Genomic DNA, 12,188 nt, shown 5'->3' on the forward strand with positions numbered 1-12,188 from the left:
ACACACAAAAAAAATTCAGACGATTTGAGAACCTCTTTGAAGTCTGTTAAAAATAATCAGTTTCGTTAATTTTTATCAACACTTAGGTATAGTTCGAAACAGGGCGCTTTGGAAAGTCGGAGTGAGGAGAAAAGAGCCCAGAGGTAAGCCTTACGGGCTTCATGACGAATCAGCACGTTGTAACCATCGAACAAAGCGTACCGTATGATTTCTAGTACAGCTTATAGCAAGCCTTGTCATTGCTACAAGTATATCTATCTATACTAATAAATGGAGAGCCGGTTTTTTTTTCGGTTATTCTTCGATAACCGCTGAACCGATCGCAATAATACTTATACCATAAGATGCAGCGTATTTCCGAGAAGGTTTTAGTATATGATATGTTGGTGATTACTTATCGCGTAAAAATATGGACAGACAGAGGTCGCTAGTAACAATGAATGACTTAAGTTGTAAAAAGTGTGTAAGAGGTTTTTTTGTTTGTTTATTTGAACACGCTCTTGTCAGGTAATACTAAATTATTTTTATATTGGATAGTCCATTTAGTGCGGAAGGGTATAGGCTATATAATATTTAGGTACGACGAAAATCGCGGGACACAGTGTTGTGTAAAAAGTATTGCGAATTGGATATATCTTTCATTTGCTGTTTGTTGCAGCTCCAAGTTGGCATAAAACAAAGTTAAATTGATATTTTGAGGGAAAAGGAAACAAAAGTACTGCAGTACGAACGTCGACGGTCAGCTTGGTATAAATTTAATATAGTAAAATTAAATTTTCTCAATTCATTTGGGACGTTTAAAGATTTCTATGTAACATTTTTTTTTTTAATAATTCAACTGCATGTTTAATACTATATATATTTTACTGTTTCTAATTTTTTTTTGATATTTTCTATTTGTCAAATTTATTGTCACCTTTAGATGAAAACATTTATTGGGACGAAAAAAAATGTCTACAATGTATAATATAACTCAAGAGGACAAAACAGGTAATTAAATTAAAGAGGGATTCAGGGAATTTTTATCCCCTATTCTATCAACCCCTATAACGGGAACGCAATTTGATGCTACAGCAACCCCGTTACAACTGTCATATGTGTATTTTAAGTGTATATGTTACGCTCAAAGATCAGCGTTTTCGATCTTTTGGGTCCTTGTGGGTCTCCCCACCGTGCCTAGGAGAGCACGTTAAGCCGTCTGTCCCGGTTGTTATCATGTATACCGATCGTTACTCATAGTAGGGAATATATCCGCCGATCCGCATGGGAGCAGCGTGGTGGATTAAGCTCTGATCCTTCTACATGGGGAAAGAGGCCTATGCCCAGTAGTGGGATATTACAGGCTGAAGCAAACCTTGTTGCAGTATTAAGGATAAAAGCTATTGTTATATAATCCCAGACTAACAAATATATGGGGGCTTTTATATTATAACAAGCTTCTCCCCGCGGTTTAACCCACTTTAAAAATATTATACATACTCTACGCGTTTCAGTTCGAACCATTAGTTCCTGAAATTGGTGTGAGTCAAAAAAAAAAAAAAACTCTGCAGCTATATAATATTAGTATAGATATTAACTAATCAGTTGTTTGTTTCGAGCTCGGTGTAGTGTCGGCGCTAAAGTTAAGTTGTGGTTAACTGGAACGCGATCGCGCACGTGTGATTGAAACATCACATTTAGGTAATAGAGAAAACGTGGTCAATCGACTTCCGAAAAAGGATCAGGGTCGAATTCGACTGTTATTTTTTTATTTATTTTTTGTTTTTTTTTATTTTTTTTTTTTTATCTTACCTCAGTACTCTGTGTTCAATCGAAAGGTGGTGCGTGTCATGTGGTCCCATTTAAATTTAATCGAGATTTCGATATATCTATAATGATGCGTGGTTATTTCATTGTTTTATCAACTACCTACGTCGTATTACTTGTCGATGTATTTGAAGTCGATTGCTTTTTTTTCGTTACGTAGCAAACACAATTATTGAAATACATTAATAACAAACTAAAATGAAAATCTCGTTAAAAATCACTGCAGAATTTCCATTTAATAAAATTTAGTTTTGTAGGGATTTATTTGACAATAAAAATGATAAAAACTAACTTAGCAAAAATTTTATATAATGCTACTTTTTGAGCTTTTTTCACAAAATCATTAAAAAAAGTATGGGATATTTTTCAACTTTCACGGACTTATAATTTACCTAACGTAATTATAATGCAAATTATTATTTAAAATAAATACTAAAATGAAAACAAAATCCGCCAAAACGTTTGAACAGTTTCAATCGATGATATTTAATACTTTATATTTAGACTGGTTATATGTGGACTTTAGACTGGTTTTACAATCCATGAAAAACCACCGTCATATTGAAATATAATATAATAACAAAGTCATTGCGTCTTATTTTACAGTACACATTCTTATAACAATACACGGTTAAAGAGACCTATGCCCAGCAGTGGGATGTTACATGCGGAATCGTGAAATAATACATAATTGAATATTTTTCACATACACACACGCGGTCGTCCGTTCCCACGGTATGATAATAACCGGGATCCACTGCTTAACGTGCTCTCCGAGGACGTTGGACCCATAAATACAGACTACAAGACTGAAAAGCACTATTTGCACCTAATTATACAAATATCTATCCCAAGCGGAAATCTAACCTGTAATCGCCGGTGTGTGAGCGCCCTCACGGTTCCCGTACTACAATAGAGTGATATATTTGCTATTTATAGTCAGGAAAATTAAAGCTTACAATTCCAAAATTGTCACAAAATCAGTTCGCTACACCAAGCCAGTCGTATTTAACTGAAGTCATTTCATTCATCATACATTCACTCAGTTGGCTTTTAATAGTGTCAAAGTAGCGCGGATGTTACACGTGCTGTTACGCGTGATTTCGTGTGTTTTATACATTGAACTGAGGTAGGGCACAGCAGGAATTTCCTGCTCAAAATATGGAGCAGCCCGACTGGGGTAGTACCTCAACCTTACAGAAGACCACAGCTAAATAATACTGTTTTCAAGCAGTATTGTGTTCCTGTTGGTGAGTAAGGTGACCAGAGCTCCTGGGGGGATTGGGGATTGGGTCGGCAACGCGCTTGCGATGCTTCTGGTGTTGCAGGCGTCTATAAGCTACGGTAATCGCTTACCATCAGGTGAGCCGTACGCTTGTTTGCCGACCTAGTGACATAAAAAAAAAAAATTGACTGTGCCACGCGTTAATTTGAAAAAAAAAAAAGAAAAATCGATAGCTTTCCTCAATCAACTGATGTTGTTTTGTTGGATAGACCATTTCTAAATTAAAAAAAAGCCTTTATTTGATCATGCATATAAAGTTTTACTAGTTGCTTATATTTACTTTTACTTATACTAAATTACTTAGGTTAAATAAGGTCTCCTGTTTGTGTAAAGGCCTCCTCCAATGATGCCCATATCTCTCTGTCCTGTGCTGTGTGATAGCCCTAGCGTAAATTAAATTAAAAGAACACGTATATATGTGTACTTATGTACTATGTAATTGTAAATATTTCGATTAAGGGTTCAGAGGTGAAAATTGTAACATCCTACAACAGTATATTGATTGTATCTCATTGTACGTTAATTTTATATTTTTTATGAGAAATAGGTTCTTTAAATCAAAAATGAAAAAATTGAAATGAAATAAAACCGCGGTGCTAGTGCGGTCATATAAAGAGGTGGATAACCTCAATCTTTTTCCATCTAAAATATTCAAATTGAAATTAAAAACATACATTATTTAACAACGCTTCTTTAAGCACTTTGGAATATCAATTTATAAATTAATTTATCTACAATCTACTGAAGGTAATACTGGTTAGGAATGTTGTTTGTGCTGGGGAGATCCAAGGGATATTATTAATTGTTGCGCTTAAAAATCAAAGTAAAAATTATATTTAGCTAAATAGAATTATTCCTATTGTTTAGACACAAATAAATAAAATTGGAGTGTCTGTTTGTAATATAAAAAAAAAAAAGCTTTTTACTAAATGCATATGGATATTGATACGGTACATGTACCAAAACATTAAATTAATATATAATAAAATAAACAAAATTTTTCCATTTTTTTTTATGTCACCAAGTTTGCAAACAAGCGTACGGCTCACCTGATGGTAAGCGATTACCGTAGCTTATAGACGCCTGCAACACCAGAAGCATCGCAAGCCCGTTGCCGACCCAATCCGCAATCCCCCCAGGAGCTCTGGTCACCTTACTCACCAACAGGAACACAATACTGCTTGAAAACAGTATTATTTTGCTCTGCTGCTTGCTGTCTCTATTAATATTGCTTAAATATTAACTTTATTTTTAGAATACGTCAATTTATTATGCAGTTTGCCATCTCCAATCTATTCGATTTACTATACAAAGTGTATTTACATGTGTATGATTAAATATAAAAAAATCTCTAATTTGTTAATATATGTACATTATTACAGATGGACACTATAAATATATTTTAAAATATATATGTATATAACTATGTAAGCGTATGGAAATTTAATGAGTTCAGAGTCATAAGCTGTGTTCGCTTGAACATCGACCTAATACAACACAGGTAGGCGAAAAAATAGTTAACAAAATACGCAGTATTAGAGACAATTCTAAAAGTACTCATCACATCTCAATTAAACCTATGTTAGATGTATTAAATTTAAATTGGACCGCATAACAAGTACTAAATTTCGATTTAGAAAAGAATAACCGAAAAAAAAGTAATATGACGGAAGACAAGTAACACGACTTAGGTAGAAAAAATAGTCAAGTAAGTACGCATTATTAAAGATAGCTCGAAAAATACTCGCCACATGATAGATGACGGTATATCTAGTAAAACCTTCTATGAAAACACACATAAAAATACAGTCGAATTGAGACCTCCTCCTCAAAATAAGGCGGTACGTAATTCGCCGGATCAGGGTTTTATATAAATACTAATAACAAACATGGGAGCCATATGCTTACGAATAACGTAGAATACTATTGAATAGTATACCAGCTATGGTCCGTTTCACCTGCGTTAATTTAAGAAAAAATAACCTACTAGAATATTATATAGCCCTGCAGCCTTCCTCAGTCAAAAGAAAATCCAATACAAAACTTTTATTTTTCAATACGAACCAACAGTTCCTAAATTTAGCGCATTCAAACAAACAAACTCATCGGTTTAAAATATTGGTATGGATAAAAAGTAATTATTACATAACTGCATTAATTGCATAGCGTCTGGCGCTTGTTGAAAATTTGGCTATCCATCACTATTCGAGTCTATCGATATAGGTCACTGCGGAACCGTCCAATCGATGTCTATTTTAAAACTATAAAGAAACATCACTGGCATAGTAATAAAAAACAAGTAATTTTTCATATAAATAGCATCTTCTGGTCGCTTTGGTCTAGACGAGGACTGGTCTCAGATCGTGATGATCGCAACCAAACAGGTCGATAGCGAAACAGCGATGTTTTTCGTTAACATTCGAGAAACATGAAGAATTTTAAGTGGCTCCTTTAAAAACATTGCACGTATAATTAACGGTCTTACAACTTTTTAACGTGTTTTGTATTTCACTTTCAGGATACATTGGATTCACATATTAAAGCCTATGGAAACGCGGTGACAACGTTCAAAAATGTCATTCAGAAATTATGTGAGTATTTACTATTGCGTCTGACAATTTGTCATAGCGTGATATTTTGTAGCCTATAACAGTCTCAGCAGACAAACTAAAGCATAAAAGAAGGTGACTTTTCATACACTTTATTTTTGTCCTTTCTTTTTTGCCTTTTTTCCGTTAATTTTTTTTTTCCTTATATCTAATACCTTTTTAACCCCCTTCCACGTATAAAAAGAAAAATATTTATATAAATGTAGCTGTAAAATCACTTCTTTCTGCTGACTATTAATCAGTCTGTTAGAGCGTAGGGCTCAATAAAACCCATCTATGTTATCTCCGCGCGCATTCCTCTTGCTATTAATAAAACGGTAAAAGGAACAATTTTACGTCTGATAGTGTTGAATGAGTATTATGGATTTCAAAATATCACCCGACGACGTCTTCGTTATGCGCTTGCACTAGCAAGACGATGGTAATAAATAGATTTGAAAATAAAGTAAATAAACTTATGCATAACTTGATGTTGCTATTTTTCTTGTTTTCAGTATGATTCGTCATCTTCGTATAGCAGGAATCGAGATTCAGCAAGAACTGCCAGCGTGTCCACTGACAGACCAGCAACGGTCACAGCCAAATACACAACGACACCATCGTACAAGTCATCTAGTATCCCCGTCCTCAATGATCGATCATCTCGCGATGAAACACCAATATCAGCGATCGCCAGTCGTTACGCGAGCTACGGTAAGACTGCAGCAGCTGATAAATCGTCTTCGAAATACGAAAAGAAAGACTATACGAAACTCTCAGTACCATCAGTAAGTGTGAACAGAAGCAGAGATGTTAGTCCTGTATCAACAGCCTCCAAGTATAGTATCAGCCGCACCTCACGACATACGAGTCCTGAGAGAAAAACGACTAAAAGCTTCAAAGAGAAAAGTCGAAATGTGAGTCCTATTGATCGCGACAAAGACATTCCAAATAAGACTGATAAGACTACCAATTACAGTAGTCTATCGAATTATAAATTGTATACACGTACGCCGAGTTACACGAGACCGACTACACGGATAGAGAGTAAGCCAGAGGTCACAGTGAACCGATATGCTATAGCTAATCGCTTATCATCTTCAAGTTATTTAAGGAGTCCAACTCCTGTAAAAAGGCCTTCACTGTCTCCTGTAAATCAACTTACAATAAATAAAATCGAAAATGAAAAACCTCTGATGCCGTCTAGTATTAACGAGGAGAATGTTGAAAATAAAAAAGACTGCAATAAAGAATGTCTTCAAAATGGAACTGAAGTGGCTGTCGATGACAACGACGCAATCGAAACTATTTCGGTTATTACTCGACACACTTCACCAACTCCACCGGGATCGTCAGCTTACGTAAGAATGAGAAGGGCAGACATGGCAAAAACAATTGAAAAAATTACAACTCGACCTAAAAAACGTCCTGAAATGGTAGATAAAGAAATTCAATCTGATAGGCTCGATGACCCAACTCGAACAAGCAGGTTCGCCGGTACAAGTAGAACCAGCATGACTAATTGGACATATTATTCACCCAATGTCAACAGCTATACTGGGTACGCAGGAAGATATTCAACACAATACTCAAATTTACGAGATAATTTGAATTACAATAACGATAGAAGTAGTCGAAGTCGAAGTAAAGAACCCATTGAAAACACAAACGTCAACATGGGTTCTGATGACAAAGAGACAGAAATAGTGTCACAAAACAATCATCTAGATAGTAACGAAGGCCTGAACGAAGAACAAAATAAAGACGAAACTGAAATTATAATTAATGTAAATCTTAAGTTACAAAAATGCAAAAGTCCTCAACCTACGGTTTCCGCTGCCGAGGTGTCTTCAGAAATAACTATAACTAATAATCACCAGCTACCACCGCAACCTCCTAAATCAGAAAGTACTAGTAAAATTAAAAAAATTAAAATACGAAAGTCTAGTACAGACTCTTCGTCTGATTCGACATCGTCAAAAAAAGTAGTTAAGAAAAGAAGTAAATCCGTAAGCTCTACTGATTCCGAACAAAGTAGCGATAAAACTAAGAAAAAAAAAGATACTAGCAAAGTTTCATCCAAAACTGTAAGTAAAACACCTTCTACGACAAACTTACCAAACGGTTCTACTAAGTTGAAATGTTCTAAATCTAGAGAAAGCAATAGCCCGGAGTCAAGTATCACACTCTCGACTCAATCATCTATAAGTGAAGATGAAATAGCGTTGAATTTAAAAGCAAAAGATGGTACAAAAGTAAACAATGAAAGTTCTTTGTCGTTGGAACAGGCTGTCAAACAATCATCACATAAAAGTGATGGTGCAGAAGAAGCTAAATCATTTCTGATTCGAGCACTGGCTCCAGTCACAAATCTTTTTAAACTTAGACACCAAGATAATAGCGATACAGTACGCCTGCTCGAAAACTCTAATTCAGAATCGACTAACAAAGATACTCCAAATATTATAAATGAAAACGGATCTTCAAAAACAAGGAATACCAGTAACATAATAGCTTCCAATGATGATAATGTGGTGAAATTGAAAGCAATCAGACATATTGAGTCTGGAGAGCGAGCTTGGTGGTTAGAATCAGATTCTGACAAGAAACAAGAACAGTGCCAAGAATCGTCTAATGAACATAAAGTTGAAAATGAATCATCAATGCAGTGCAATACATCGGGAACGACAGACATAAAGCGACCCGTAAAACTGAATAGCTTCGCTGATGATGAAAAGCCTTGGTGGCTAGATAGCAGCGCAAATATTCCAGAAGGAATCGAGAGATTAACTCCACCGAGGAAATCATCAAGCGATAGCGACAAAAGCGAAAAATTCAACTTTTTTAAAGTGCGACATAATGAGTCAGGTGATAGAAAAGATTGGCGAATGTCTAGCAATGAAAACGTACTTAGTAAACAAGGATCACAAAATAGTTTAAGCTTAAGTAAGTCAGGATCTGATCAAAAGAGTTTTTCGCTTCGAAGAATTCGTCACATCGAATCTGGCGAACGTCCTTGGTGGCTATCAAGTGACAAAAACATTCCAGAAGGCATTGAAAAATTACCAACTCCTCCTTCACAGGAAGAAAGCGACTCGTCTGACTCTGAGGAGGTCGAGGTTTACGTACCACCCAGCCAGATACCTCCGTTCCCACTACACCTACCTGATGACGAACCTCTTGGTGACAGAAGAAGTCCAGAAGGGCTAGAAACTCCAAATGAGGATTACGGTTTAGGACGTAGATCACCTTACGAAAATAACCATCAATATAGAAGGAACGCTACTAATTTACCGTATCACAAAGGCGCTGAAAAATACATATCACGTTATACGGATATCGACGACATATTGGGCACTTCGGGTCAGATTTACAGCCCATTCATGGACTCCATATTAGCGCGTAGGACCGGTCAGATACCTTTTGACGATGACGAATGTGAAGAGATAGATCCCACCCAAGTAAGGATCCATGACAGTACGGCCCAGATGCCCGTTATCAAGAAACTCCGTTGCAGGTAATTTAATACGCCGCATATTGTTTTTAATTGGGAGAGTCCATTCGTATTAAAGGAATTGCTGCATGATTAATAAGTACCTTGACTTGCATTAGCCTAGTAACAGATCGCGGTATTATTTATGTTGGAACTTTGTTTTTAATTCAAATATATGAAACGAAAAAAGTAACAATTTTTTCTATTTGCGTCTAGACTGATGTATAATTTTTAGTTTATATCATTTCGAAAAACAGTTCTTTACTTTCAACATTTATATGAAAAAGTTTATAAAAATATTTAAATGAATTTAAAACGGTTTAGTTAAAGTTATTTGTCGAAAAATTCGACCTTGAAGCTTATACAAACAAAACAAGAAAATAAGTCGTGTACAGTAGTAATAATTTTAAACGATCGCGTCTTTGTTTATTTTCAGAAGCGAAATAATTGAGTACCGGGAAGAAGACCAGGTAAGTTCAATTTTAGTTGAGGTCCAATATTTTAGTTGAATGTATCATTTTAACAAATATATTTTACTTTAACAACCTAACTTATTATTATTTCTAACATCTTACAAGTCTTCAGCGTTGTACCTTACGAAGAACTAGGTTACATTATGTTCTTCAAGATAACACACAATTGAAGTCAAAATAACAATATCGAAGTTCTCAAAATAAGTTAATAATTATTTAGATATTTACTGACAATAAAGTCTCGACATTATGTTTATAAATTATTGACAAAACAAAAAAAAGATATATTTTAATTATAAAAATACATCTCTACTGTGTCACACAGACATTCGAATTGATCTTTCCAATACAGGAAAGACGACTACAATAATTACCCACTAAAGAATGAAGCGTTCGAGACAGAAAAACTTAAACTAGTCGATTTTTTACGAAAGCAGATGGTGTGAGACTGGTTACAATAACACAGTAGTAGATGTGCAATAACAGGCTGTACGGGTGCCTAATATTCACACAGAGCCTTAAGGCTTCCGTGGATGAGAGCAGTGAACGGAGGCATGCACTGTTATCCTTGAATCCGTCCCTATGGGAACGGCGAGACGGAGTGAGACGGGTTGGTTTTCGTACGATGTTCGGTACTCGCATTTTATGACGCTAACGTCATGACCAACAAATATTATTGTGAATTGTCATTTACAACTTTGTAAATTACAATAACTAAAAGAATGTCCTTGATTTTTAAATTCATACTAGCTATACTATTAGGTTTCAGTCGCGCTAATTTAACGAAATAACATACTAAAATATTATATGTATATCCTTTAGCCTTATCCACCAGTAGAACGAGTAGTCCAAACAAACAAACAAACTCTTCAGCTTTATAATATTAATGTAAATAATAAAATAAAGCTACAAGATATTGTGTCAGGTTTTTAAACATTTAATATAAAAAATATATAAAGAGAAATAAATTTATGTTTGTTCAAATCGATTTAATAATTATTGATTGATACATGCTATTGCCTAGACATAATAACACAGGCTATAAAACATCCAGTTCCGACTCATAATAATATTACAGTACTTATAAAAGTCATCAGAGAAAAACGACAGACGAAGTAACGCCAAATATATCTAAAACTGGATCACGTGTTGAGATTTTAAATTTAAGAGTCAATACTCATTGATAAAATTAAAGTTACAAATATTTTGATATTTATACATATATTACTTTACTACTTAAAATATTTTTAATCTGTACCTTAATTTAATAATAAATATACCTAAATCATCATCTACTCACGTACATAGTTAGTAGTTACTCTATAACAGAGGCTCCCAAACTTTTCTGTGTCGTAGACCCCTTGTCATGTTTTTCGGTTTTGGGTAAACCTGACCTCACCTGATATTAATTTTTTTGTAAATTTCACTGTAGTGAAGTTCAGTGTTAGAAACTTAAAGTAACAATACATCTTAAGTTTTATACATTTATTAATTTAATTTAAATTAAAACAACTAAAAATAAATTTTTGTATCTGTTATAGAAAATATACGTAACATAAAATAAACTAAGCAATAAGTAAATATTTTTAGTGAGAAGGATGAACCTGATGCTTTAATAATAAAATATCAACATTTGGCGTCAATTTCTTGTTCGAATTCAAAGCTGATACCTACATCCTACAACTTACACAATTTTAGAAATATATATATATTATAAGACAGTATGAAGAGATCCATTATCGTAGACCCCCATTTTTATTTCATGGAGAAACAAATTTTTTTCGCTGACGTAGACACCTTGCAGATTGTCATAGACCCCTGGGTGTCGATATAGACCACTTTGGGAATCATTGCTTTATAAGAAGGCTTGTAGTCATTCTGTTTTCATCTCTTTCTTCCGCACTGGATGTTCTGATACAATGTAATTCTCGAACGAACCACGCTAAACGGAATAGTACACTATTACGTACGCTTCGTACACAGATAAAGGCTTTCGAATACGGTCGGTTTATAGCGATGTGAAAATTGTACCTGAGTCGTCTTAAAGCAACCTTCAGTATCAAATAAGCCTTAGACGGTGTCGGTGTATCGTCGTAGTGCGTCATGTTATCCGTCACACAAAAAAGTTTTAAACAAATAATGCAGTGATTTTGTGATTTAAGACTGCCCTGATCTCAAGAAGGTAGTGTTTATTATTCATAAGTTTACATTTGATAAGTTGATAACGTCCCATGAGTAACGTTAAAGCGAAGCCGGTTTCTTAGTTTTTTTTTATGACTTTTTTAGTTTTCGAAGTAAAGATCGTCTGTTGTGTATTACTTTGTAATTGTTTTCTGTATTAATAATAATTATCCTTATAATCTTTCTTGTAATAGATGATAAAAACATTATAATATAATTCCTAATACAGTAACATATAAGTTGATTTATAAATAAATTAAAAAGGTTAATTATAAAAAAAAAAAAAAACATTTGAAAAAACGTTAATAATTTATAAATAAAGTGTAGTAAAAACGTAACATTACGTTTTTACTTTCAATCTA

The 12,188-nt window shown here is 34.3% G+C and overlaps 1 protein-coding gene across 1 annotated transcript in view; it reads left to right on the forward strand.

Moving 5' to 3' along the window:
• The window catches only part of LOC123668474, a 128,746-nt gene that overhangs the window by 16,344 nt on the left and 100,214 nt on the right, over positions 1 to 12,188 (forward strand). The window contains exons 2-4 of the mRNA XM_045602203.1: positions 5,610 to 5,682; positions 6,195 to 9,196; positions 9,609 to 9,642. Coding sequence (XP_045458159.1) covers positions 5,665 to 5,682; positions 6,195 to 9,196; positions 9,609 to 9,642 — 3,054 coding nt within the window. The 5' untranslated portion in view covers positions 5,610 to 5,664. The remainder of the gene's footprint in view (positions 1 to 5,609; positions 5,683 to 6,194; positions 9,197 to 9,608; positions 9,643 to 12,188) is intronic.

This window comes from Melitaea cinxia, chromosome Z, assembly GCF_905220565.1.
Source record: "Melitaea cinxia chromosome Z, ilMelCinx1.1, whole genome shotgun sequence".
NCBI classification, from domain to species: Eukaryota; Metazoa; Arthropoda; class Insecta; order Lepidoptera; family Nymphalidae; genus Melitaea; species Melitaea cinxia.